Source organism: Myxine glutinosa, chromosome 1, assembly GCF_964187855.1.
Source record: "Myxine glutinosa chromosome 1, kmMyxGlut1.1, whole genome shotgun sequence".
Lineage (NCBI taxonomy): Eukaryota > Metazoa > Chordata > Myxini > Myxiniformes > Myxinidae > Myxine > Myxine glutinosa.
The window spans coordinates 119,713,762-119,739,838 of NC_136261.1; the positions used below are offsets into that span (position 1 = coordinate 119,713,762).

At 40.9% G+C, this 26,077-nt stretch overlaps 1 protein-coding gene across 2 annotated transcripts in view; it reads left to right on the forward strand.

Annotated features, from left to right (window-relative positions):
* Window positions 1-19,101, forward strand: part of RECQL5 (RecQ like helicase 5) — a 57,286-nt gene extending 38,185 nt beyond the window's left edge. For both annotated transcript variants that reach the window (XM_068117673.2, XM_068117663.2), the window contains exons 11-18: window positions 740-770; window positions 3,142-3,200; window positions 4,353-4,441; window positions 6,653-6,749; window positions 11,256-11,339; window positions 14,324-15,250; window positions 17,517-17,589; window positions 17,805-19,101. In XM_068117673.2, the coding sequence (XP_067973774.2) occupies window positions 740-770; window positions 3,142-3,200; window positions 4,353-4,441; window positions 6,653-6,749; window positions 11,256-11,339; window positions 14,324-15,250; window positions 17,517-17,589; window positions 17,805-17,890 (1,446 nt within the window). In that variant the 3' untranslated portion in view covers window positions 17,891-19,101. The remainder of the gene's footprint in view (window positions 1-739; window positions 771-3,141; window positions 3,201-4,352; window positions 4,442-6,652; window positions 6,750-11,255; window positions 11,340-14,323; window positions 15,251-17,516; window positions 17,590-17,804) is intronic.
* The last annotated feature ends 6,976 nt before the right edge of the window (window positions 19,102-26,077 follow it).

Consider the following 26,077-nt stretch of genomic DNA (forward strand, 5'->3'; position numbering starts at 1 on the left):
TTTGCCTTCATATTCTCAAAATAAAGCTGTGTTGAAAATTTTATGACAAAAGCTCAAATTGCAAAAAGATTATGGCCCGGACACACACACACACACACACACACACACACACACACACCCACACCACACCACGCGCGTGATTGCAAAACCCCGTCTCCCGCTGCACGGGGGACGGGCTAATTAGCAGTTGATTCAATTTTTGCAGGACGTATTATTCAAAATGAAAAATGGTTTGACTTCCTTTGTAATTTTACATCTGTGGTGGGCAATGAATTATAGCAGTTATTTTCAAATTTACTGAGTATCCTTCCTTGCACCATGGTTTTCACAATTGTGCTTGCATATCATTACATGGAGGATTGGAGGGGAAGAAGGGGGGTATATGAGAAAATGGGTGGAAGAGGGTATGGGAGTGTGATATTCAACTAGCTTTTGCATGAGTGTGCCATCTTTCTTTACAGGTTGATTAACCGGTTTTCGGAAGAGGGTATGAGGGTTTGATATTCAACTTGCTTTTGCATGAGTGTGCCATCTTTCTTTACAGGTTCATTAACCGGTTTTCATTAAAAGTTATATTTTGCAGAAATATCTTTTGAAAACCTTCGGCTTTTATCTAGCAAACATGGTAAATGATGTCTTGGCAAATGCAACAATTTGCTTTCAACTCATTAAGGTGAATATGGCCAGTTTCGTCCAAATCACCATAATCCTAATTTCTGATTTTTTTTTTTTTTTTTAGGCAAAGAAAGTGAAGATTTCTGTTCCACTAGGTGAGAGACATCTACTTTGGAGCTACTGTATGCAAAGTATATCCTCCAAGTTCCTTTTCACACACGTTACTTTACTTAGATTGAATTTTTATCACCTTGTTCTACCATCAAAGCTGCGCATGAGGTGTCAATGTATGCTAATAATGATTATGATCAAAATCATATGTTATCTCCGAGGCTAATTCAAAGTCGACATGGCCTTAAATTCTAAAAAGTCAAAAAGTATGGAAAAGCTGAAACTTCACTCATTTTTCAAGATGTATCCCTCATGCTGTACGTACATACTATCCCCATCCATGTGGTTGTTCCATAATGCCATGAGTCTTGGAGGTCGGCAATTCAAAGCCGACCCTGCCGAGCCATACCAAACACTTTTAAAATAGTACATACTGCATCCTTGCTTAACACTCAGCATTTTAAAAGGATGGAGCATGAAAAAACAACCATAGGTTGGCAACCACTGTGCAGTGTGCAGGCTTGATGGGCCTTCTGGTGTCCCACTGTTATGGTGCACTTCTTGATTTTGAAACCTTGGAGGACGTAGTGTGATTTAACCACTCCGGAAGACCTCCACAAATGGGAGAAACGAGGAGCAGAATGGAGGTGTGTGGGAAAGCTTATATTTTGGTAGTTTATCCAGTTGAAGGATACTGAAAGAACACATGCGCCCCGGAGAAACTGGGGTTGTTTGGAAGGCAGATGAAGCTAGATCGGAGAAGAGTCAGTAAAAATCAAGGTGTCCTCCCATCTGTCTGCAATTGTGAGAGCAACAGGCCTTATGTTCACATCATAGTGAGAGATGCCGATAATGTTGAGAGCTTTAGATTCCACCAAATCCAGGAAAGACATGAGTTGCTGGGGTGCCAATGCATATTGGGGAGCAATGCTACATTGCACTACATACAAAGCTGTTGTAGGTTGTGAGTAGTCTCTCCTGGGTTCTGTTGTCTCTATAATGCTCAACATTGTTGCCATTTCTTATGCTGAGGCAGAAGAGTAAGGCATGTTTGTCTCACATCACACACAGGTTGGTGGCCTATCTTTTTACCTCCTCTTCTCTTGTCTTCCTTTATCTGCTCTCTCAGACCACGCACATCCCCCAGGTCCTTCAGGATGCATATGCTCTTCTAGCATCGCCCTTCTGGTTAATCTTCCAAACTCTAGGCCTACTTCCCACGTCCACTCTTTTATTCTTCACTTCCCCCATTTGTGGAACTCACTTCCTGAGGTTGTTGAGTCCCACTCTTCCTTCGAGATGTTCAAGTTGGCAGTGCACCACCAGCCCATGACACTTTCCATCCCTACCAATGATTTTCCCTACCCCTCCAAAACACACAGAGCAAAACACCCCTTCTAACAGAGTACTCCGTTTGTTTCATTTTGTTTTCATTTTGTTTTTGTTTGTTTTCGTTTGTTTTCTCTGTTTGTTCATGAGTTTAGATTATGTGTATAAAAATATAAAAACACGAAAGGCATGCGTCAGCAAAATTGTGCAGTCTCCTGTGCATTTCATCTGGTTTGATGCCCTCCTTCACAAGGCATCTAATAATATCTTGGTTTTACCTAGAATGATTTGACCAGTGTTGATTTCACTTTTTGTACAATTTGCTCAGGCTCGACGATATCTTATACGAGTAGAAAAATTTCCTCATTGGATTATTACATTTCCCTGTTCTACAATAAAAAGCTAATGTCATATCCTCTTATATCTCTAAAACCCTGCCCCCAACCCTTTTCATATCCTCTCTGCTTCTGGATTTTTTTGGGGTGGCTTTCCTCATTTAACCATCATGATTCTCTTTGTATGTGTTATTTAGGTAGACCTGAATAAAACTAGAACGGCACAGTAGAGTGCATACCTCTGCCAGGCCTAACAGTTTACGTTTTGTATTCCACTGATAAGCCTAATGTGGATCCAGACCTGAACCAAAATCGAATCGGCTTGTTTTTGTCACGTACCAAAGTTGTCCACCAATTTTCGTCCGAATCCGTCCGCAACTTTTTGAGATATCTACGATATATTTTTTTTCGTCGTATCTCTCTCGATGAAGAATCAATTAGAAAATAAAAAAATTATCGTATCCGGTTCTGGATTCGGATCTTCACCAAAATCGAACCATTTCATCCTCGTCACACACCCAACCTGTTAACCAAATTTCGTCCGAATCCGTCCACTACTTTTTGAGATATCATGTTCAGAGATAAACAGACAGACAGGGGTGAAAACATAACATGAAAACACAATTATTTATTTGGTCGCCCACCCTCGGTAAACATAGTGATGATGAAATGTTTTCCCTAGAAAGATATCACAAAACAGTGCAAACAGTATAGAATATCCTGTATAACGCATTCTCTTCCTTTTTCACAGATACAAACTCTCCACTTATTGATGCTGCCAATTGCAAAATTTCCACCCTCTCCATCAAGGTACCTTATTTTTGCATAGACCTTTCATTTTTGAATCAATAATCTTGTGCAGGTGCACGAAGGCATTTTCTGCTTTCAGGTTCAGTGATGACAGTGTCAAGACATAGATCCTAGATTAAAGGTCGTCAATTCCAATACAGTATTGTATTTATAAATTACAAATTATAATTATAATTAATATTTCCAAATATTTCGCATATTAAAACTTAGTGAGGTTATTTTGTCCAAACTTGCCTGTACAGTCGTGTCTGTTGTAGCGTTGTGGGTTGGTATTTAATTTGCTTGTTCAACTTCCCATAAATCAGACATTAAATTTTTTTTATTCATGTTGACGATAACACTCATAGTTCTGTGAAGTTGAATCTGTAATGCAGAGGTAGCAGATGTATCATTTTCTTGGCATGTTGAATATCGAATGGACCTTTGCTGCTTCGAATAACCTTGATTAAAGGGAGTTCAATTGGCCGATTAATTGTGCATTGAGGTATGAACTTGTCCAGGATAAATTTTCAGCTTTGGAAATGTTCACATTCCAGTTGTGATGATGCTGGGAATCCTGATGCTGGGCAGGGGTATATGGTGCAATGCCAAACCTGACTCGATAACAAACGGAGCATCACCAAAGAATGTGACACACTGTTGAAGCATTTCTATCTGCCCAGAAAATGAAACTTAATTTCATTAACCATAATGCGAAACCATGAGCATAGTATAGCTATGGCTGTGATCAAATTTTATTTTAAGATCTCATTAGATTCTTATTGGAGAAATTTCAGATGTAAATGTAACTTCCTGAGAGCAAGGGTAGTTTGTGGATCACGAACCGAACATCACCTGAAGTCTGCTCTTTTCTGTTTGTTTTGCAATCGATAAAGTGGTACTTTCTCTTTTGAAAAGGATGAAAGTTATGTTTTGTTACCATATCTGGCCTAAGCAAGCACCTTCAGCTGCCTCTGTCAATAGGTGCATGGCATATTATTTAAGGTGGTAAATTGTCCGATTAATATTAATGGATCCATCATAACTGAGGCCCTAGTATGTGGGGGAAGCACTGATTGTTTTTTTTTCAAATGTGCATTTCATGGTTGATGAGTTGATATTATCTGTTGATTCTGTGATCAAATCGTTGCAAAATGTATCTTGATGCTCCAGGTGAGAGAATATTGCCTGCAGAGACTGCAGGCAACATTGGAGGAGAATTGGTCTCAAGCATCGCAAGGTGCTGCCTCACCACCCGCAGGGTAACTTCCTTTCTGATTTGCCTCCCAGCTCAGATACCTGAGAAGCCAGAGCTCCCGCCCCCCACAGCCCTAGGATTTTTTGTTGATGAGACAGTTAGACTCCAACACCCCATTAAGGGGAAACTAGGGTTTCAAAACATCACTTAAATTTACTGAGTCTCAGTATGCAGCATATAGATTTTAAACCGATAGTAACATTCAAAGCAAAAAATAAATTGGTTCCTGCCTACAGTTCTCACCTTATCATGCCTTAATTACTTTTATTAATTGTTTATTGATCGTTTATTCTTAGTTTGTAATTAATTCCTTCATTATTAATTATTTATTTATTAATTATTCCTTTTTATTATTCCTTAATTGTTTATTCTTCATTATCACCTTACCATGCCTTATTTTACCATACCTTATCATGCCAACCCCGAACAAAATGCTATTGCCTAACAATAGGAATCTCCTGGAAATTCCTTGCATTTGGATATGAAGATTGAGTTGTCTTCAGATGTGCTCCTAAACTCATTTGCTCAACCTCATTTGGTTTCTCAATCTCCGAAAATCCAATAATTTAACCATTGCTTTTTATTTATTTATTTATTTTTACTTTTTGTACCTCTTCTTTCTTTGTTAAGCACTTTGCGACTTTTCTTTCCATTTGAGAAGCATTTAATAAAATAATTTAAAGACTTTAACCGAAACCCCTTTACGTGTTTACGATCCACTCAACACCAGTGCTTCACCTTACACTGCACAAGTTTGCAGCTTGTCATGCCCAATTGTTAAAGTGGTACTTTCTCTCTTGAAAAAGGTGCTGCGTTGTAGAGTCGATGAAAAAGGTGTAAGGTGCTTTCTCTCTTGAAAAAGGTGCTACCGACGTCCCTGCTCTCTACTGTTGTTGTGCTTGTATGCTTTGCTCTCTCTTCCCCTCTTGTCTCCCGCTCCCTTTATTGTATGTTTTATGGGTCTGTGCCTGTTCTCGTGTGTAACGTGTTAGCTCTTACACGAGCCTTGACTCTGTATACAAAAAAAAGAAAAGAAAAAAAGATGTGCGTTATGATTTATTAAGGTCATGGATGATCTTCATGCCTCTTAAATATACCTATTCAATGTTGCTCTTTGATTTTTTTTTTTCATAGTCCTTTCATATGATGGAAAATAAATGTTTTGAGAATCTTTTTTTAAATTTGACGCTCGTAGCAGAACATGCATAAAGCATATAAAAGACAAAAACAAAATTAGTATAACAGAGAACAACAGCAAATTCCCTGAAGTGTTACACAATGCACGTTTATACTTTATCAACCTTTTTCACGTTTGCTTTATGTATAATAACATGCCGTACCAATACTGTCCATTTTGTTTCCACACCATAAACTAATATCCTATAGGATGTTGCAGAGGTAGCGCACTTGCCTTTAAGCTGTCTAGTCTGGGTTTGATTAATCGACTGTATTGTATACTGTGACTGGTCCCTCTTCCCATGTGGGGTGTTGTATCAGTGTATGTTGTCACTCACATTGATTTAATGCCAGAAACTCATCTGCTAGCATTATTTGGTGGACCTTAAAGATCCCACGGTGTCCTTTGGCGAAGAGGCGAGAATTATCACCGGCACCCTAAACAAATTCGAAATTCCTGCCATAACCTATAGGGGGTGCTGCATCAACGGCACAATCATGCCCCCATCCCCAATCATCCCCTGAAATTGATGCATGCTTGCAGGCCAAACTTGTAATTGACTCCCAGTCCAATATGCATATGTTCATGAACAAGTCAAACACTAAGAATATGTACTAGTATTACTGTGTAATACATGGTAGTTTTTTAAATTAATGTGCTACACACACAAAGTCATCATGCTTATTATCATGCAAGAAGCAGAAAGTCAGCCATTAAATATAATTGAAGTACACTAACAGATACAATAGATGATATTTGCACTTTGAGATGTTGCTTCTCAATTAAAAGAGCTCCCTAATATATATATATAAAACAGGGGGAGTCAAAAAGAGCAATGCTGATTGATTGGTTTAAGTATAGGAATGAAGTGTTGAAATATCTGGTTGAAGGAGCAATTCTCCAAATAATCCTCACGATTTATATTTCTTCCTGGTTTAATTTGCTTATTTGACCTCATGAGTATTTGTTATGCGTTGTTATCTTGTGAGGTATTGGCTGTTGCCATCGCCGAGTGCACACGGGCTGATTTATGTGCAGGAACACCGATGCCTTGGCCCAAGCCGTTGGCCTAGAGTATGATGTCTTCAGAGCAAGCAAAATGGCCAATTTGTACAAAGCCAGTTGTCTCAAGAAGGTAAGTCACTTCAACTGATTATTGAAAAAGTTGAATTAGAATACAAAATTAGACCTTCATATTTTCTTTCTTTAGCCATTACTAAACTTGATATTGCCTTTTTTTTAAATCAAGAGTCATTGTAGTCAAATTATTACAAAACTGCAATGCACATTGAATAATAAATAATCTTTAACCACTCCAATTTGATTTGGGGGGATTCTTACATATTATAGCTGGGGTACTGCCATGGCTTTTCCAGTGAGTTCAACTCTAATCCAGATTTATCAAAAGTGAGAAGAATTTATAGATGCAAGTTATTTGGAAGACTAAGCATCTGAACAGCATAAATTTATATTTTCTTCTCCTTCTTCTTCTTCAACATTATTCTTGATGAAGAAAAACAAAATATAACCCCATGAATGTATTTATGTTGAGGTAAATACTATAGTGGATATGGATTAGGATGCAACAAGTCCTACGGATCCCATTTCCACTCTTCCCTTATTCCTGTTTATTCTCATTATATTAAGTGAAACAGCTACCCTGTGTTGCCTTAAAAGCAAACTTCATCCCTGGGGAACCTGTAGTGATACAAGGCGCGGAAATTAATTTTGCTGAATGTGCCGTGCTCCAGCCCACCCCTTTAAGAGCCAGAGTTTGGGGGCACAGAACTGTAGTAAAAGCATAAATGTTGAGAAATTATTATTATCATTATTATTAAAGTCATTATTAAATTGTTTGGGCCAGTTGAGAGCTGGCCTCTAGCTCTCTCGCCAAGGTAGAAAAGCCAGTAAAGAGAGGAACCTTTGGTTCTTGTGTGAACGCAGAGGTCACTTGACCGTTTGCATGCTCGATTTGAATTTTACCAAACAGGCCGCTCAGTTTTAATCTCCGGGGCGAACCTCCCTGGCATAACAGTGGTTTATCAACAGCGAGACTTGTCACATTATGCTTAACCATGATTAATCGCCACTGAATTCTGCACAGCTGTAGAGATTGTTCTAAACAAGGGAACACAAAGTCTTCATATTGACTAATAATAGGTTCTTTGTTGAAATAGTTTCAAAATTTAAGGCAGATTTTATTAAGTGTACTCCACAAAACGTTTTATGATTTTTTAAATATTATTTTCCCTGTATAATGGAAAAAGCAAACATTTCAAATGAAACTGGTATTGTATAGGCTCTCTGTGAGCGTGTGGTTGGAGGGATTTGTAATAACTGACTAAGGGAATAACTACTGATAGATGATCCAGACAATGAACAATGACTGGTTTACTAAATGGATGCCATTACTAGAATATGCATGTTCCCCTATAAGTATAGCTTCGCCATCATGTTGCTCACTTAAACTCCTAGTGCTACTCAAGGAGATATTTTATATATATACACACATTATTATAATTACAAAACACCTGGTCACAAGTGTGCCTCACTAACCGGGTCCTCAGTCGAGGTCCTCAGCATCATCCCGTTTCGGCCCTTCAACCTCGATACGGTCAGCTAAGGTGGGCCAGCAAGGGCACGTACACCTCCATATGCAGCAGCTACACCTGGATGCGAACATACGCCCACCCCCAGCCAGTGAGAACACAGACGACAACAACAAAACCACCTACACTCCCAGAATCCACATCCTCTCATCCACTCACTCACAAACCAAAAAACACTGAACGAACCGACCACCACCCTTACAACATAAACCACTCAAGCAAAAACACAATCATGCAAAACCACACACACTCCGGCAACGCGCGCGCGCACACACACACACACACACACACACACACACACACACACACACACACACACACACACACACACACACACACACCATTCTCACATCTCCATTTCTCTTCCGCGCTCAGTCACTACCCCTTTAGGCTGAAATGAACCACCATCCTTAACCTCAACCTACACCGTTTGACGTGCCTCCATAAACTTCCTCCAAATTCAAAGTGTGTATATATTTTTTTTACCCAAGAATACATGTATAGAAAGAGAGAGAAAGATATATATATAAACAGTCACGTGAAAAAGTAAGTACACCCCATGTAAAGTTTTGACTTTTTCAACATATTTCAACATACAGCTATTTGATCTTCATTTCAACAATATTGATAGATAAAGGTGATATAATATAACAAATATCATGAACCATTTACATTTGTAGTCCATTGTATAATTTAAATAAACATAAATGCAAATTTCGCATGTGGAAAAAGTAAGTACACCCTTGGTTCTAATAGGTGGTATTGCCCCCTTTGGCAGAAACAACCTCAAGTGGGCGTTTCTTATAACTGTACCAGTTTCTGACATCGACTGGGAGAAATTTTTGCCCACTCCTCCATGCAGAATTATTTCAGCTGTGCGATGTTTTGAGGGGTTTCTTGCATGCACAGCTCGTTTCAAATCCCCCCACAACATCTCGATGGGATTTAGATCCGGGCTTTGACTTGGCCATTCCAGAACCCTCCATTTCTTTCTTTTCAGCCATTCCTTGGTGGACTTACTGGTATGTTTAGGGTCATTGTCATGTTGCAAGGTCCACCTTCGGTTGAGCTTCAACTTTCCGACAGATGACCTCACATTATCCTCAAGCACCCTCTGGTACAATGAAGAATTCATAGTAGATTCTGTGATGGTGAGCTGCCCAGGCCCTGATGCAGCAAAGCTGCCCCAAACCATAATATTTCCACCACCATGCTTTTCAGTTGGTATCAGGTTCTTGTGGTAAAATGCTGTCATTGGTTTTCACCAAACATGTCTTCTGGTACTGTGGCCAAATAGCTCTACCTTGGACTCATCTGTCCAGAGCACATTGTTCCAGAAGTGCTGGTCTTTGCCTAGGTGTTCATTGGCAAAGTTTAGTCTTGCCCTGATGTTCTTTCTGGACAGCAAAGGTTTCCTCCTGGCACACCTCCCATGTCGGTCAAATTTGTGCAGCCTCTTTCGAATGGTAGACTCGTGCACTTTGACATCAACAGTGGCAAGAGCTACCTGTAGGTCCCGTGATGACATTCTGTGGTTCTTAGAGACTTCTTTCAGCATGTTGCGGTCTGCTCTCGGGCTGAACTTGCTGGGGCGGCCTTGCCTGAACAAGATGGCAGTTGTTTGGAATCTTCTCCACTTGTAGATGATCTTCCGGACAGTCGAATGATTGATTTCAATTTGTTTGGAGATCTTTTTAAATCCCTTCCCAGACTCGTAGGCATCTATAACCTTCTTTCTGAAGGCCTCAGAGAGCTCTTTTGATCTAGGCATGGTGACTCCACACACTTCAACAACAAAGAGCAAACCAAACTAAATGTCTGAGGTTTAAATAAGACAGGTTCCTCCAAGATCCTCTCCAACGATGTTCTAATCATTTGCACCTGAGCTGGTGCACCTGATTCTAATTTTAGGTATTTGAAGTAGTGATAAATGTCGGGGTGTACTTACTTTTTCCACATGCGAAATTTGCATTTATGTTGATTTAAATTATACAATGGACTACAAAATGTAAATGTTTCATGATATTTGTTATATTATATCACCTTTATCTATCAATATTGTTGAAATGAAGATCAAATAACTGTATGTTGAAATATGTTGAAAAAGTCAAAACTTTACATGGGGTGTACTTACTTTTTCACGTGACTGTATATCTCCAAAAGTGCTGCATAGAAAAAATTGAGACATGGCTCATTGTAAATAACTTTCCATGGGGAATAACATATGTTAACTAGAACGGGCACTCGGTAGAGCGCATACCTTCGCCGCAGCTACTGTTCTGTACTTGGTAAAAATACGATTTTGACCTTTTCGTGACCTTGACCTTGACCTTTGACCCGATTGCTCCCAAAATCTAATCAAATGTGTCCCGTATAATAACCAATCATCCCACCAAATTTCATGCAATTCGGTTGAATACTTTTTGAGTTATGCGAATAACATACACACACACACACAGACATACAAATAAATACACAGCGATCAAAACATAACCTTCCGCTTTTGCGAAGGTAATGATGATGTCACAGATGCCTCCATAATGACGTCATAATTTGACAAGTACTAAACCTCATCCAATCAAGATGGAATTTGTTGAGCATCATCTGGGGATAAATTGGTGGAGAAAAAAAAAATGATGATGTCATCGTTCACGTGGTTCGGCTGCCATATTTGTTTTAACACAAAAGCCTTAAAACCACCAAAAACACGTCCTGGCGAGGGTCTGCAATCTGATTGCTCTTTCTTGTTGAAATTTGTGTTTTGGATGTTCATCTTTAACAGGAGTCTATGGTACCAATCAAAAATAATAGGCCATTGGGTGGCTGTTCCATAGCCAATCTCGAGAGTCCTGCCCTAATCTTTATGGGGCATTGTATCATCTGCATACCCTTCCTCTCTTCCCCTGAACCCCCAGAAATGATTCAACCAGCAGATACTGTATATGCAAAAATAACATTGCATCCATGTGAACTGTACAGTTTGCTTTATAGATGAAAGTTGTGAATAATTGTATTTGTGAGTCATCCCACAGGTTTCAGAGATTACAAAGAGCACTCAGGAAGGCACTTTTCATAATGCCTGGCATTGTGAACCAACCAAACCTTTGGAATCTCAGGTGCACCACTTCACGAGTTAATTGTTGGTTTTTCTTAATAACTCATTGTATACATTGAATACTAGACTGTGTCAAAGCTAGTGTCAGTCTCCATAGGCAGACAGTTCAAAATGTAGCTTTTATCACCTCAGAACTGAATAAGGTATGTTAACTACCATGGGAAGCAAAGGGAAGCTGGGGTTTCAGGCATTGGCCTTTCATCAGAGCAAGAGAGCCTAGTTTCAGGCATTATGACTGGTTAGCACACCTTTGTTAACTCTCAGTTGATAAAACCTATTATTCATTCTCCGGAGTGGCCTGAAGGTTGCTTTACCCGTCCCCCGGAAAGCGTTCATTCTTGAACTTTTTGATTAATTATTGGAAGTATTACACAATAAAACCTGTATATTAAGTCATGGTATCTGTATGCGCTCCATCATTCTCCATGGCGAGGGAGGGGAAAGGGGAAGTGAGGGAGGTGCAAGGAATTTAGCGGGGGTAAAGCGACTTTCAGAGGCCACCCTGTCCATGTGACTTGAAAACTGTGCAACTTCAGGTCAAAGTATGTTTTACATTGAGTGAAAAGTTCAAGCATGATCATATAGTTGTTCTCATTCATCTTTTAATTTGACTTTAGTTCCCCTTATCTTAACGCTGATGTTGGGCTCATAGTAACACATGTACGTACATACATCACATGCAGGATATGTACATTGATTGATTATTATAGGATGACTGTGTACTTTAATGTGAATTACAAGGACATTATCAAACAATCGTCAAAATAGGCCCAAAGCCTAAGAAATCCTTTTTGATTCTCATGTACCATACTTTGTGACAGAGCATCGGTCCTGCCGAAGCAGTTTCTTAGCAAGGATTGTAGTCGGTAGTTTGCCCTTGCCTACTCAGCAGCAGTTAGGGAAGAAATTTGGAATTTGACCATGATGCCAATAATTCGCCTACTCTTCGTGAAAGACACAGTAGGAACTTTAACATCCACCAATTAATGCCGGGAGATGGGACACAATGATGCAGTCCACTTGTAGTTTCGCTTTATTTGCTTGCATTCCAATATGGCGGATTGCAAATGTCGCGACGTTACACGCACATCCTCCATTGAAGGGCGAGTTATCAAACATTGTCAAAACAACATCTTGTTTGTTATTTCGATGTCGTTCATTATTGGGACTGCCCAGCATTCTTTTCACTTACCTGCCCAGCGAGCATCAGGGCATTGCCAGCTTTTTAGAAGGGAGGTTAAAATTCCAAATTGAGGCTGCACAACAGGTTGAGGCTGCGCTACTTCCGGCAAGATGCCCGAAATAACCGCAGCAGACTGTGTGGAGCACAATGTGTAAGTCTGCTCACAGAATTTGGCGGTAATCGGATGTATTTTCCTGTTTATCTTTGCCAAAATTCTCAAGTATTATTTTATTCTTTCACGACACCCACAAATATATATATATATTTAATTGATCAAGAAAAAATGAAGTTTGATCGATCAGAGTCGGGAGCTACATATAAATATTTAAAGCGCCGCAGGTTGCTGAAACCCGCTCTGGGCCATCCTGCCAGCCATAAGAAATCCTGTTTTCATTAATAAAATCTTGATGCATTTAGAAGAACTGGAAAACCACAACACAGATTTTATCCTGCCTTTTATCCTCCCTCCTTTAATCCTGCCAAGCTGTGACCTTTTGGGGAAGTGACGTGACTTCCTGGAGCACTCTGGGTGCTGGAGATGCCATCTTTTGGGACGTCATTTTTCTCTCCGCAGTCAGTGGGAAAATTAAGGCGAAATGTCACAACCACCAACAGCCTTTCTCCCTTCCAACTAACCCTGGGGTTTATCCATGCTCTATCCTTTAAATACTCATCGTCAAGCAAGAAAGCGGCATGCATCATTCTTAGTCTTTCATATGACTTGACCGAGGTTCGAACCGCCAACTTCCCAGACTCAGAGCTCCGACTCAAACCATTATGCCACCAAGTCGGGTAGGAATTGTAATGTTAGCCTACTCGGTGATCCTATCTGAGCTCTTATCTCATGATGCTAGGATCCCAGGTTCAAATCCCAAATGATGTTGCCTATTTTTATTTGATACCAGACTCGGTGTCATAATGCTTTGAGCATCTGCTCTGAGTCTGGGAGGTCGGTGGTTCAAACCCCGGCCGAGTCATACCAAAGACTTTTTCAGGTGGTACGTCCTGTTTCCTTGATTGACGCTCGACATTTAAAATGATAGAGCACGGACGAACAATGCTGGGAAGGCAATGGCAAACCACCCAGTATAACCCTTGCCAAGAAACAGCTTCGACAGTACCAACATTCTGCGAAGAGTATGGTACATTAAAGAAACGTTTATTTGTCCATCATTTCATAATATCTTCCCAATTCTTTATGTAAAAATACAACAGTATGATGTCACTTGATATCCTTACCCTTTGTGTAATTTACGTAAATCTCTTCTAGGTTACATTAAATTTACTTCAAACAAAAAACCACCTTTAGAGGCCATTTTTCCCCGCAAGCGGGGGTTGGCCTTTTTCGGGAACCGTGGTTGTTGTTGTTTTTCGGTCCCCTTTTTGAAGCAATGTTTTACGGCCGGATGCCCTTCCTGACGCCAACCCTTTTTGCTGCCTTTAACGACAAACAGGGAATTACCAGTGAACTGGTCCTCAAATTTACTTCAAACAGACAAAAGAAAATCACTGAGAACCAGCATGCATTTATTCCAACCAGAAATTTGTTGTTTTGAACATTATATTCATCAAATATATATTTAGAATTTATTTTGGGTCCAAATTTTCAAAATTTCAGATTCCTCTTGTGAAATTTGCCACTTCAAACTATTTTCCATGTACCCCCTTTAGTGATGCCGAGTTAATTGATTATTTGGATTAATGATCCTTGGTTTTCATCAGTAATGCCATTAATAACTGTTATTTTACAATAATGTTCCTGTTGTTTTGTGTTTGTGTTTATATGTGCAATTCGGGAACAGATCCCTTTCAAAAAGGACAAGGCCTCAGACAGAAAACAAAATGATAAAAGAGGAAAAGCAAGTGTGAGCATCAGCAAGTCATTGCAACGATCTGGCACGAGGACAAAACGAGCTGCACGAGAACGACAATGTGTTGTTGGTGGTGGCAATGCTGATGCTGATGATGATGATCGAGAAGATATATATGGCATCCCATCTGAGCCTTGGGAGTCAGGCTCACCGGAATGGAGCATCGATTCCTCTTGTGAAAAGGATTCTTTGACCAAGGAACTTAAGGGAAAACGTTTGGCTTCTCAGTCAAGACATAGGGATAACGAAGGTGTGCAAAAAGCTGAATCTGTTGAGAAATTCCTGACTGCTCCATTTGTTGGCAGTGATCATGATGGTATGTCCTCGGACCAACGACCAGATAAAACGGTTCTGGAAGTTCAGGAAGGCCTCAGTGGCGATCTGCAAATGGGTATTGTATCAGAAGTGAGGGAACTTTGTGACAACGCTGCTCTACCGCTGGATGAAAATTGCAAGATGAGAAGCTTCGATGGGGACAATACTCGGACAATAAATCCAGGGTTGGTATCTGCAAAGAATGGACTTGAGGACATGCCTTGCCGAACTGAAGATGTGTGTGGAGAGAGCTCAAGTGACAATGGAATAAACGAAGAAAAACTTGGTGCAAAAAGTTATCGGATCCAAACCTTGGTGAATGGCCTTGGCCATACTACCAAGAAACGCGCCTTACAAGATCACAACAAACAAGCCGTAGCAAAGAAAGTGAAATTTGCCACTTTGTTATGCACATCCAGCCAAATCGTGGACCAAACCAGCGCTGGTGCATCTAGAACATCGGACACAGAGCTGAAAGCGATGGCTGATTTGGTGGTCAAGCATCTCACCCCCTTCTACAAAAAGGGACGGTTTGCTTCCAAGGTTGGAATTTCATTTGTGCTGCCAATTATAATTAGGCCAAACATGTGCAATTTGAGTTTCTTTAAAATAGATATGTATATTTTTAGTTACGAACACCACAGCTCGAGTCAGTGCAGGTATACGGGTGTCCCAACACCTTAGCCATCCCCCCCCCCCCCCCCCCTGCCCAGCCCAACGTAGGAGAGGTAGGGAGAAACCACGAATAGGGGAAAAAAGCGTTGTTATTCGACATCTCATGTGCACAGTTTCAAAGCTTTGCTTCAATATTTGGTGTGCCCACCGCCCGCCGACCGAACTGCCTCCAAACGCGCGGGGTAGGATTCCAAGAGAGACACAAACAAGTCACGATCGAACTCCATTTCTTCGAGGACGTTAGTCAAAGCAGTGAGAAGCTCTTCCCTGGTGTTCTGGAGGCGTTGTTCAACTCTGTCCTTGAGTATCGCCCCCAAATGTTCACCGGCGTTGAGGTCAGGCGATGCTCCCGGCTACTCATCGTTTCCGAAAAAATCGACCTTGTTCGCCTTCAGAAGATTCTGGGTCGCCAGTGCACTCATGCACAGGGCTCGGTCGTGCAGAAACGTGGTCTCCTTGATGCTGGGACATTTTCTGGGTTCCGTAAGAACGGAATAACATGGCGGGTCAGCACAACGTCTCGGAGATATTTGCCGTCCCATGATTGTCCTTGCTCTTTGATGACCCACATCAGCCTTTTCGCTGTGAACATCAAGAAGACGCCAACGCACTGTGCTGTCTTCGATTTCTCTCGAATCTTGAGTTCTTGTGGAATGTCATCATTGTGAAGAGCCCAAATTCTGTCGTTCTGGAAGTTGGGACATCGAGCCTCATAAATGAAAAAATCATCAGAAGGGGCCAGGAAAAGAAAATCATCAGAGGTCCACTCGCTCAAAAACTCACAAAACCACATTCGATCCTCGACGTTCTTCTCCGTCAGCTTCGGTGCTGAAATTTGGTGAAAAGCCTTTGCGCCAATGGACTGAAGGAACCTGTGGATACTTGATAAGCTCTTCTTTTTCCCTCGAACCCGTTCAATCTCCTTTTGGAGCCCTCGAATGCTTTTCTTCTCCTTGGCAAGTGACTCAATGATATCCCTGCTTTCCTGAGACAAACATTGTGCTGTCTGTTCGGGCCGGCTGTCCATCTCGCAATCGAAGGGATCACGGTTCCAATTGCGTTTGACGAAGTCCTCAGACCTGTTCAGGTACTTGGCAACCCAGGATCGAGATATGGTTCCCGGCGTCTGATCCCTGGCGACTCGGAACGCGATAGCCATGATGCGGCATATCCACCTTTTCTTCTCGGAATCACCCAACCACGACATCACTTCACAAAATCTGCAACATAACAAGAAAGGCTCATTAGATCATTATGAAATTTGGTATTTGAAATGTCAAATGAATGATCCTTCCCGCTATATGCCCGCCATTGTACAGTGGCGACCCAGTAGAGCTGGGTAGGGGGGGGGGGGCAAGGTGTTGGGACACCCTGTATATGAGGATTCTCAAAAAGCTCTGGAAGTTTGGAATCATTGTCAACGTTTTGTGGTTTTGTATGGTTGATCCCCTTGAGAAGTGAACCATCTTACATTCAGTGGTGAATCGATTTAAGTGCACCAAAGTTTTCGAGGGTAGTATATCTTTTGTGCTAACAGCACTTGTACAACATGAGGTGATCAAAACATTTGGTTTCAAGATCGAACGACATTGTGAACCTAGAAGTTATGGCAAATATCCTACAAAATGTTATCCGGCTGTAGGTAATTATTTTTCAAACTATTTTCCATGTTAATGTTTCCAAACTGCTCGGTGCTGAATATGGCAATAAAATGTGACATGATCACTGCAATTTTTGGATAGATGACTAAATTCCAGCCTTTGTAGTGTCCATCTTGTTTATCCCGTGTAGCCCACCCCAGCCCTCTCCCTTCCACAGATCTCCTGATGTCCTTGTTCCATACTGTTGTTGCGCTTCCCCCTCTCTCCCCCTCTTGTCTCCCACTCCCTTTATTATATGCTCTTATACGAGCCTCGACTCAGTATCCGAAAAAGAAAAAGCGTTGACTATCTTTAGGGATCCTCATATCTAGCTGGGTATCAGTTTAAAGAAAAGTGCAGAGAAATAGACTGAAGATAAGAATGTTTGTAGAAACTCATTTTGGCTTGACTTGTGTAAAAGTTTCCTTTAATGTCAAAGTATGGTGAGGTATTTACTTTGTGTCCATTGCTTCCTTACGTCCACACTCCCACAGGAATTGTTCAAAGGATTTGCTCGAAGTCTATCCCATGAGCTGATGGATGATGCTCAACTCGCTCCTCAGCAAGGTATGCCGTGCAGGATTTGTGGTTGCATGTCAAGATATACATGGTGACTGCTTATTACGGAACACTCAATCATTGGGCCTTTGTAGTCACGTATAATTGGAAATTTCAGGACTTGAATCTGGGGTAGCGATTTTATTGCCTTTTTATATTTGCTAGATTGCGCTGGGTGTGCTGGTAGATTTGTGATACTCTTCTCTGGCATTCTCCTCCTCTAGTGGAAAGCGAAGCTGTGAAGAGAATTGAGGACTTTTTTCGGCAGCACAAGCATTGCAAAAGCGAAGCGGCTTGGAAGAAAACATAGGCCGAGGCTCATAAGCAGAATGTCAGGAGGAGCTTTGTTTTTCTCCGATGACGACACAGCATTGTGCGACACAATCTTTTGTGGTTCAGCAGTCGATGTTTTAAGTGTTTTGTTGTTTGTATCATTTCCATGGAACTATTTGAACTTTAATTGGCAAAGTTTGCACTTTTCAAATGCCATCTCAGCAGCTGCTGGAAGATAGGTCAAAGTTATTTCCTTTGAGAGCCCTAAGTATTGTTTTAATTTTTGCTTCCCTATTTTACTTAACTTTCTCTTAAATGCATTCGGTCCTCAGGCTTTGCAGCCCTACCTCACCGTGTGTGGTGTCGCCCTGCTTGAGCACACTCAATTCCACCCCCACCACTCTTTTAGTTAATTCTCTATATTAAATTATTGTTTGTCCTACAACCAATGTACATCTTGCTCTGTAATTACTGTCCATAGTTCCCATGTCCACACCCTTATACTACACCTTGAGTATCACACCGTTATCTCTTTTAAACACATGGCTGGGCCTCAGTTTGAGGGCAGGCACTAACGTTTGGCGTTCCAAAAGTTCTGTGATCGAGATTCATTTGATTTGTCAATATACGTGTATATAATTGGAAATATTTTTTTATATTATATATACTTATTGAAAAAGAAAAGAAAAGCATTGGCCTGTCTTGGATGACTGCAGACATCGCACTTGTGTACATTTTGAGACATGCCTCGTAACCGTGTACTAGAGATGAGCATTCCTGCACGGCATGTTACTCGTACCACTAATTATTGATGCTCTGGTGGTTCTTTCACTATTCTAATTGGCAAATTCTGAAATCACAACAGTCTGATAATAAGTTATCAACTCAACACCCACTGGCTTCTGAAGAACCAGCGCACCTGCACAGCTACTGTATAAACATGTACACAGTCAGGTAGCATATTGATATATTTGCTGGATAAACGACCGCTGGTGATTCAAGAAAGCCTTTGTTTGATGCCATACCCAATGGAAATGCCTTGAAAGAGACAATGTTGCCTTTTCAGTTACCTTGTTGCCTTGAAATGATGTTGGACATTGTATGACGTCACAATATGGTTTTGTATAGTTGGGAAGTTACAAAACTGTTTAAATGTCAAACTATGCATTCTTCCTTGAATATGGAATGTCTAATGCTATTCTGCAAAACTTTTGTCAAGAAGTTGCTATTAAAGGTTGTACTTTAGAATGGTCGTCATTTTTATCGGTGAACATCACGACGTTGCCAACATTTCCACGACGTTGCCAACATTTCACGCCAGAAGAAAAATCTCTGCAACCTCAACGATGTATTGACATCACAGATTTATTTGTTTAGTTATTAGTCCCCTACCGGTGTACACCGGAGGGGACTATAGGTTTGCACTCCGTCCCTCCGTCTGTCAGTCTGTCAGTCCGTCACGCAAAGAACAGTTTTCCGGACTTTTTTTCTAAACTCTTAATGCTAATGATTTCAAACTTGGTACATGGTTTCCTCATGATAGGTTACAGATCAAGTTCGAACTTCACGACGTTTCGATCATTTTTGACAAAGTTATGGCACTTTGAACTTTGGTAATTTCCCCAACAGTTTTCCGGACGACAGACTGCCGGTAGGGGACATGTATTGCAGCACAATACTCAGAATGCTTGTTTATATTGATCGAGGGCTGCTAGTGGGGCTTGTACATAAATTACATGCCAGATAAAGACTGCAGGATACATCATTGTACTTGAACATTAATTACAAGAACATTGAAATATGATGAACAAATCAACATACGATGTGGGATCTATAAAATCTGGACTCAGACGGGTTTTTCAGCAACTATTTCCATTTCCTTATTGCTCCTATCCATGACATTTTGTACACATGATACTGCTGGTTACATTAGCCTAGTCTAGTGCAATGCAACAGACATTTCCTAAAAGAGGATTTTTTTTCACATTAACTAATACTGGTGATTGGAAAGCACTCGTGTGAATGATATTGACCAATCAGTAGTGCCCTTCCAGAGAACCAATGGGTCTGCGGACAATAGAGCCCCCAGAGAGAGCTTTCTCAGGATATGTACAGCTCGAAGTGCCCTTTTCCGTGCAATACTTTATCATTTATTTTACGAGTCATGTTCCTGCAAAATGCCGCAATATTCAAAACCACAATAGTTAAAACCAATTTCCTATGGGAATAAGACGATTAGGTTCCTGGGCTTTGAGAAAATATAGAGAAAGATCGGCGGCAGCCAAATATGAACACATCACAATCGAAATAAACATGTAAACTATAATTATATAAATCGGCTTTACGATGAAGTCTCATGCTGTGTTGAAGCGGATTAAATTTGCCCCCTCGCCCCTACCTTTCCTCCCCTATTAATCTCTTGAATCGTTTTCCTTTGTAATCTGTCAGTGTTTCTTTTATACGAGTAAATAGTTCTGCAGTTCTGTAAACAAGCGAATGAATAAAATTTGTTTTGATTTTATTTATTTATTTTAAAACGACAATATTCAAACCCGTGATATGTAGGGTTTCACTGTACTGTACTGTAGTGTGTGTTGTTGGTTGTTTTCTCCAAATGCGGGTTTCAGAAGGTAGAACGGAACACTCCTCCATTCTGGGTGCTTCCTCCATTTGCCCATTATTTCTCCAATTTTCCTTCTGTTTGTGGCCATTTACACTGGTGTTGGTGTGTTTCACTCCTCTTCACTGTGCTCATGTATTTTATGGCTTTGCTTATTTGTGAAATATAGTTTAATCTCACATAATAACAATCTTTTTGATGCTTTACTAAAGTCTAAATTAGACGAGAGTGACCCAGCTTGTTTGGGATGAAATCAAGTTTGAAGACAACGGTTTTGTTAGCAATGATCTGTTTGTTTTTGTTTTTTTGAAATGGTTATACAAAACCAATTACAACCCCAGGCAATTAAATAACAGTAACGGCAACCACAGTGGTAATACATTACAGCGTCCCCACGCTACTGGAAAAATGGGAAAAGACAAGCAAATTTTAAGGTTGTCTTCCTGGCAGGGTAAAATACCCATAACGCCAGGAATACTCCAGAAAAATTGCTAAAATACCAATAAAGTCAGGACATTGCCAATATTTTCGGCAATGTTGACTTTGCCACAAATTTTCAAGTTGCAGCAACAACATCCAGAAACATTTGTGAGGCGTTTGGAAAGGTCCGGCAATGGTCGCTTTCGTTATGGAGGAAGGAACTTCCAGTCGAATGGTACCGCTTCCCAATTTCCTCGTTGTCTCACACCTGGCAACGCATCAAACGATTTCTTCGCATCACAGTAAGTTTGTGTGTTTTTACATCTCCTAAATTTCATCCAATGTCTTCTTTTCACGTTCAGATATCTTTGTGTGTATAGTATCTTGTGCAGACTGTAGTTAGAAAATTTCCGAGGCCGCAGCGGTGCAGTCTCGAAGCACATGTGCCAGTGCGTCAACTTCTGGTGCATCGACCTCTTATCATTTGACTGTTTATGGCACAAGTTTGTAGATTCTTTTCCGATCATGCCTGTGCGCACCTTCCATTACTCGTGGATTCATGATGGCATCTTCAAGTTATCAATTAAAAGAGGGAAGTGCCCCAAATCAGCTCCGTCTGCAAACTCTGCAACAAGTTAATCGACATCCATTCCATGGGGAAAACTGCTATTGGCTCACATACTACAGGCAAGAAACAAATGGATGAAGTTAAAAGTCTACAGAGCACTACCAACTCAGTGAGTAGTTTTCTGTCACCACCCACTTCAGTCAGCTTTCTAGCTGCAGCCACCTTTTCACTCGACCCGCCATCTACTGTCAGTTCATCTGCTGGCAGCTTGACCAGTGATGCTGAAGTAAGACGATGAAATGCTGGAATTTGGTGGTCTGAAGATGATGTGGTCAAATTACTCCTTTTCATCACAGGACAATTCTGTCAATTTTCCAGAAAATGTTTCCAGACTCCAATATTGTATGAACTATAACATGTAGACAGACAAAATCCATGTACATGTCATGTTTTGGCATTGCTCCTCATTTCACCCATCTACTTGAAAAAAGACTGAAAGATGAAACATGTGTCTTGATGTTCGATGACCTTCAATAAATAAACAAATGGAATTCACCCCCATCTTTGGCAAGACAGCCAGGCAACACGCAGGTGTTACACATCGGATTTTCTGAGCCACTCCTGTGCAACAGTCTTATTGGGAATTTTTGAAAAGGAGGATTGGCCTGAATAACCCTGTCCATGTTGTAATGGATGGACCTTCAAAGTAAATTGGCAGAAAACTTGGACACCAGCCGGTGACATTGAATCGTGTGGTCTACGTACACTCCACAACTCATTTCGTTCAGTAGTTATAAAACTTTCATCCCTCCATACTCTGAGGATGCTCCTGCATGCTGGAACTAATCGAATATTCTCTGCACTTTTGTGCTAACAGATAGGTGGTGAACATTGTTGTATGTGAGTGGGCCATTGAGGTCCTCCCTCTGATAAAAGAATGTGAAAATGTTGAAAGGATTGAAACCAAAAGACTAGGGACCAAATCCGTTGATATAGTGAAAAAGTGGTGCAAAACTTGCCTTTCTCATATCAACAGCAACAACTGTAGAAGCTTTTCTGAAGCTCGACCATATAAACAAACCCATGCTGCCATTCCTGGTAAAAGACATGGAGCATATCCTGGCTACCATGAACAGATTTGTGGAGTCATCAGATTTGAGGGTGGCACCAACTTCAGAAAACCTTCAAATTGATGTTTTATCCATGGAAAACCAAATGACAACAGCACTGATTTAGGATTTGTTGGTGGTGCAGAAATCAGGGAGGCGAAGAATTCCAAGGTTGTCAGCAATAAACCTACCTTTCAACTGCAGTGTAAAAACCTACCCACTACCCAGGTGACCAAAAATAAATTTTAAAAAACACCAGTGCATTAAAGTCTGATGAAGAAGATGAAATATTTTGGTCTCAGCAAATACAGACCTCCTGACCTAACACTTCAATGTGGTCCTGCATGCATGCAGTCGAGCACAGGTGCCAATGAGCGAAGATTCTGGAAGAGTTCAAGGCTTTCATTCTAGAGGCCAGGCATAATGACAATGTATAACCCTTTAAAAAGACAATGGACAGGATTGATTGGCTGATTTTCATTCCCTCCTGCATCAGAGAGATTAATACAAGAACCTGTGGCAAGTTGTAGGAGTCCTTCTTGTACTCACATGGTCAAGCAATTGTAGAGAGGGGCTTTTCTGTTAATAAAGAGACCACTCAAACAAATGCAACAAAACTTGATTGCCAAGAGAGCCGTCAGAGACACATTGATAATGTTGGTGGCTTAGAAAACGGTATAATTACCATGTAGCTGTTAACCTCAGCCCAGCAGGGTCGGCATGCATGCCCATCTGGACAAAAAGAAAGAAGAGGAAAAGAAGGCCAGAAAGTCTGGAAAAAAGAAAACTTGCTGAGAAAGAGGTTGAGGTGCTGAGGCAGAAGAGAAAACAGCTGGAGGGTGATATAGACTTACTGATGAAGGATGCTGATGCATAATCTGAAAAAGCAGAGCAGCTGCAGCAAGTGTCTAAGGCCAACACTCCACCAAAAGACAACTAGGAATTGCTGGGAGAAGTAGCTAAAAAGTTGGAAGGAAAACTAACTCTTGGCCAACGTTTGAAGATACGGAGCTGAAAAACCGTATTTACTGTAAATCAACTATTCACAGTGGTTGTTAAATTATAAGCATGTTTTTTATTGGATACAGCCAATCTGACTCAACTAGAACTATGGATATTAAATTCGAAGCAGTTGTGGAATCAGTGGAGGGACTCAACTAAGCGTTTGTGGTGTTGGAATTGGATACAGCCACTCGACCGTACCTTTGGGTGTAATAGTAAATATACAAAATGAAACACACATGTTAAAATTCTCTTTTTATCTAAGTGATGCCTGCATGGTCAGGGCAATAGTCCTATCATCACTACAACGAGACAGCCTGGAAAACTGATGGCAAATACAGATTTCATAGAACGCCTTTCTCGAGCAGATTTGAGAAACAAGGACAGATTTGGGGTCTACAAGCTGCAAATTTGTTTGGTCGACATGATGTAAAATGCCGTAATACTTTGTCCGATTACTCCTAAATGGAAGGGTTTTGAAAGTGTTAAGGCGATTTGCGTTCTACGGTGGTCAAGTATATAATTCAATTTAAATAAAATAAATGTTTTGAAGGTTGTAGAAAACCTTTTTTGGAAGTTTACCGTCATTCTTTTACATCACACTATTTATTTAACACGTTACATTAGTTATTCGTGCCTGTTGTTTGTGTCCTTTATGACATTCTTAAAAACAGTAACTTTCCTGTTTGGAATAATTTTCAATTTTGTTTGATTGCTGGACAGGAGACAGAGTAAAAATATTATGTCACTCCTCTCTGCACATGCGCGATCGGGGCAAATTCAGACAAAGTTCTGATAAACTGCAGGTTTGTTTTCTGATTTGTCATTCAATTTGTGTACAAAATATAACATTCAGTTGAAATCAAGTTGTTAAACCAATTGTTTAACTCTACTTTTTGCTTCGTGCTCATGGGGGGACTTATTGACTATATTTTATGTAGAAAAATGTAACCTTAAAACCTTTTACTGTATAAACCTTTTACTGTATAAACCTTGTAACCTTTTATATTTAACCTTTTGAAAAACCTGGAAAAAAACAGGAATTTTTTTCACAAGAACTGTGTGGGAATCCTGACATCAAATGATTAAGAACAAACCCGTTTTAGTAATTGTTGGAGCAAAATGGCATTTTAAATGAAGTGATCACATCAAACCCATCTGCAATTGTGAACACTAACACCAATTCCCAATAACGCTTTGTGTTTAACTTTGACGGTATTGAAACTTCAATGATATATTTGTTTGATTGTGCATATTGTTACGTTTATGGGGGTAGGTAAAATAATACCGTAGGGAAGGTAGAATTGTATAGAAGTAGCATGGACCGTGTGACGCGTCGGAGAATCTTGATGTACTAAGTAGGGAAAATGTAGCCTAAGGTTGTGTTTAAATGTGCATCATATGGGGGATGATGCCTTGATAATTAGAGTAGGGTTTAAGGTTAATTTCCTCTGTGTGTCAAACCCTCTGTAGTCATACGTAAAGTTTTGCTGACACGGCCAGCCATTAATCACGCTCTATGAACTGCCGGCCAAGCTAAGCCCGCCTCCATGGACACGATGTCGCAAAAAGGACCCGCCCAGGAGATGCGGAGCTGACAGTGGTGAAGTGGTCAGAGAAGAAGGCTGGCAGGCCACGCCCTGGAACGACGCGGCCGGGTGACAAGAGTAAGTGTGTTGGTTCTTGCTTGAACAAGAAGGCTTGGCCATTTTGGTACGTCCTGGAAGAGAGCGTTTTTCTGCGGCGATCGTGTGGAGGTTTTGGCCTTGGTGCTCTTAGGGGTAGCTGGGGGCCGTGCTGTCCTTCCCAGGTGGAGGAGTGGCAACAATAAAAGAAGGAGAGGAAACTTGGAGGGACCAAAAGGAAAGAGGGCCGTCTTCGCTACTCATCACCCGCCCTTGGCATCCTCGCTACATGCGGCGCCTTCGTTGCTGTCGCCATCTTCCCACCTGAGTGGCTGTGAGCCGCCACCACTGCTGACCTCACCCACAGGACTCATTTTGGAGACAGCAACGTGTTGGAGAGGGAACATTATATTTTATTATCTTCCCTTGTGTTCGTATTTGTAACTGTGGAGGGACCTCACAGTATAATTTAGTTTTACCTCAGATTTATTTTCGTAAGTTTCTTCCGCATTTATTTTTGCTATTAAAGCCTGATTGTTGCATTTTATTTGCCGCGTTTTGGATTCGTGGGTTTCGGGAGTAAACTCTTGTTTTCGTTACTCAAACGACTCGTATCTCTTCCATCCTGCGTGCGCAAATTAACCGCCATAATTGGGAGTATCTCTTCCATCCTGCGTGCGCAAATTAACTGCCATAATCGGGAGGTCACCTCAGGAGTAAGCTGGTTCGACCATCCGTCCCGGCCGATCTTTATCGCCAGGAAATTTTACGGTGCTATTTGATTTCCAATATTGCAGCATCATTTCCTCATCTATTTTCTAAAAGTTGCCACTTCCGACCAAGATGAAAGCTTTGAGTTGTAATCACAGTACCAGGAGCA